Source organism: Poecilia reticulata, unplaced genomic scaffold (genome assembly GCF_000633615.1).
Source record: "Poecilia reticulata strain Guanapo unplaced genomic scaffold, Guppy_female_1.0+MT scaffold_332, whole genome shotgun sequence".
Classification (NCBI taxonomy): domain Eukaryota; kingdom Metazoa; phylum Chordata; class Actinopteri; order Cyprinodontiformes; family Poeciliidae; genus Poecilia; species Poecilia reticulata.
This window is the reverse complement of record NW_007615105.1, coordinates 14,912-15,774: the sequence shown is the minus strand read 5'-3', so window position 1 is coordinate 15,774 and position 863 is coordinate 14,912. Positions and strand designations below refer to the sequence as shown.

Sequence of the window (863 nt, the reverse complement as noted above, 5' to 3'; positions counted from 1 at the left end):
CTGTGTGCATGTTGTACTGCAGTTGTCCACTGGGGGCAGTGAGAGCCAGTTGTTCCTGTAGGCAGCTCTGTTTGAAGCAGAAGAAGTTGAAGCTGTTGGTATAAAGGGAACCTGATGAAAGTGAAATGAGAACTGAAACCTCAGCATGTCAGTCGYTACCCTGACAGACTCGGCATGGAGACGTCGGCATCAKGACAGTTWATCAGCCGTTCATCACACAGACAGATGTCTGACCTCTGACCTTTCCCGTCTGCCTCCAGGTGGAGTACTACTTCCTGTCTCAGTACGTGTCGGCCATGGAGACGCCGTTCCGCCATGTGATCCATGGGCGGGGCAACCACACTCTGAGCGCGCTCACTGAGCATCTGACCCTGCTGACCTCTGACCCCGGACGCTTCGACGAGAACCGCTTCAGACGGCAGCTGGCTCTGTTCACCTGGACGCTGCAGGGGGCGGCGAACGCCCTGAACGGGGACGTGTGGAGCATCCGGCACACACACAGCTACACACAGCCAGTGTGAACAGTGCTGACCTCCCTGTGGAGCGGATCTCCCCCATGTGACCAGTTGATCCTCCCAGTGGATCCCTTCATTCAGCCTTTAGTGTCTGAGGATCAACAGGTTCAGTGAAAACCAAGAACATCTGCTGAGTTTCTGCTGATTAAATATTCATGAAGCTTCACTCAGATAATAAATAAACATCTGAATCATTCAGGGTTTCACTTCCATGTTGGTGTGAAGTTGTTCTGTTTTAAAGCTTTAAAGTTTGTGACTGAAATCTCCTCAGTTGTCATTATTTTAGTCTGAACTCCTGTTAGTGTTCAGACTAAAATAATAAAAGTTCAGGAGCTGCAGTGAAACGAA

The 863-nt window shown here is 50.2% G+C and overlaps 1 protein-coding gene across 1 annotated transcript in view; it reads left to right on the top strand.

The window, feature by feature from the left end:
- The window catches only part of tfr2 (transferrin receptor 2), a gene marked incomplete at its 5' end in the record, with an annotated part of 6,474 nt that extends 5,747 nt beyond the window's left edge, over positions 1 to 727 (top strand). Inside the window, one exon of the mRNA XM_008403222.1 lies at positions 244 to 727. Within this exon, the coding sequence (XP_008401444.1) occupies positions 244 to 521 (278 nt within the window). The remainder of the gene's footprint in view (positions 1 to 243) is intronic.
- Positions 728 to 863: the final 136 nt, after the last annotated feature.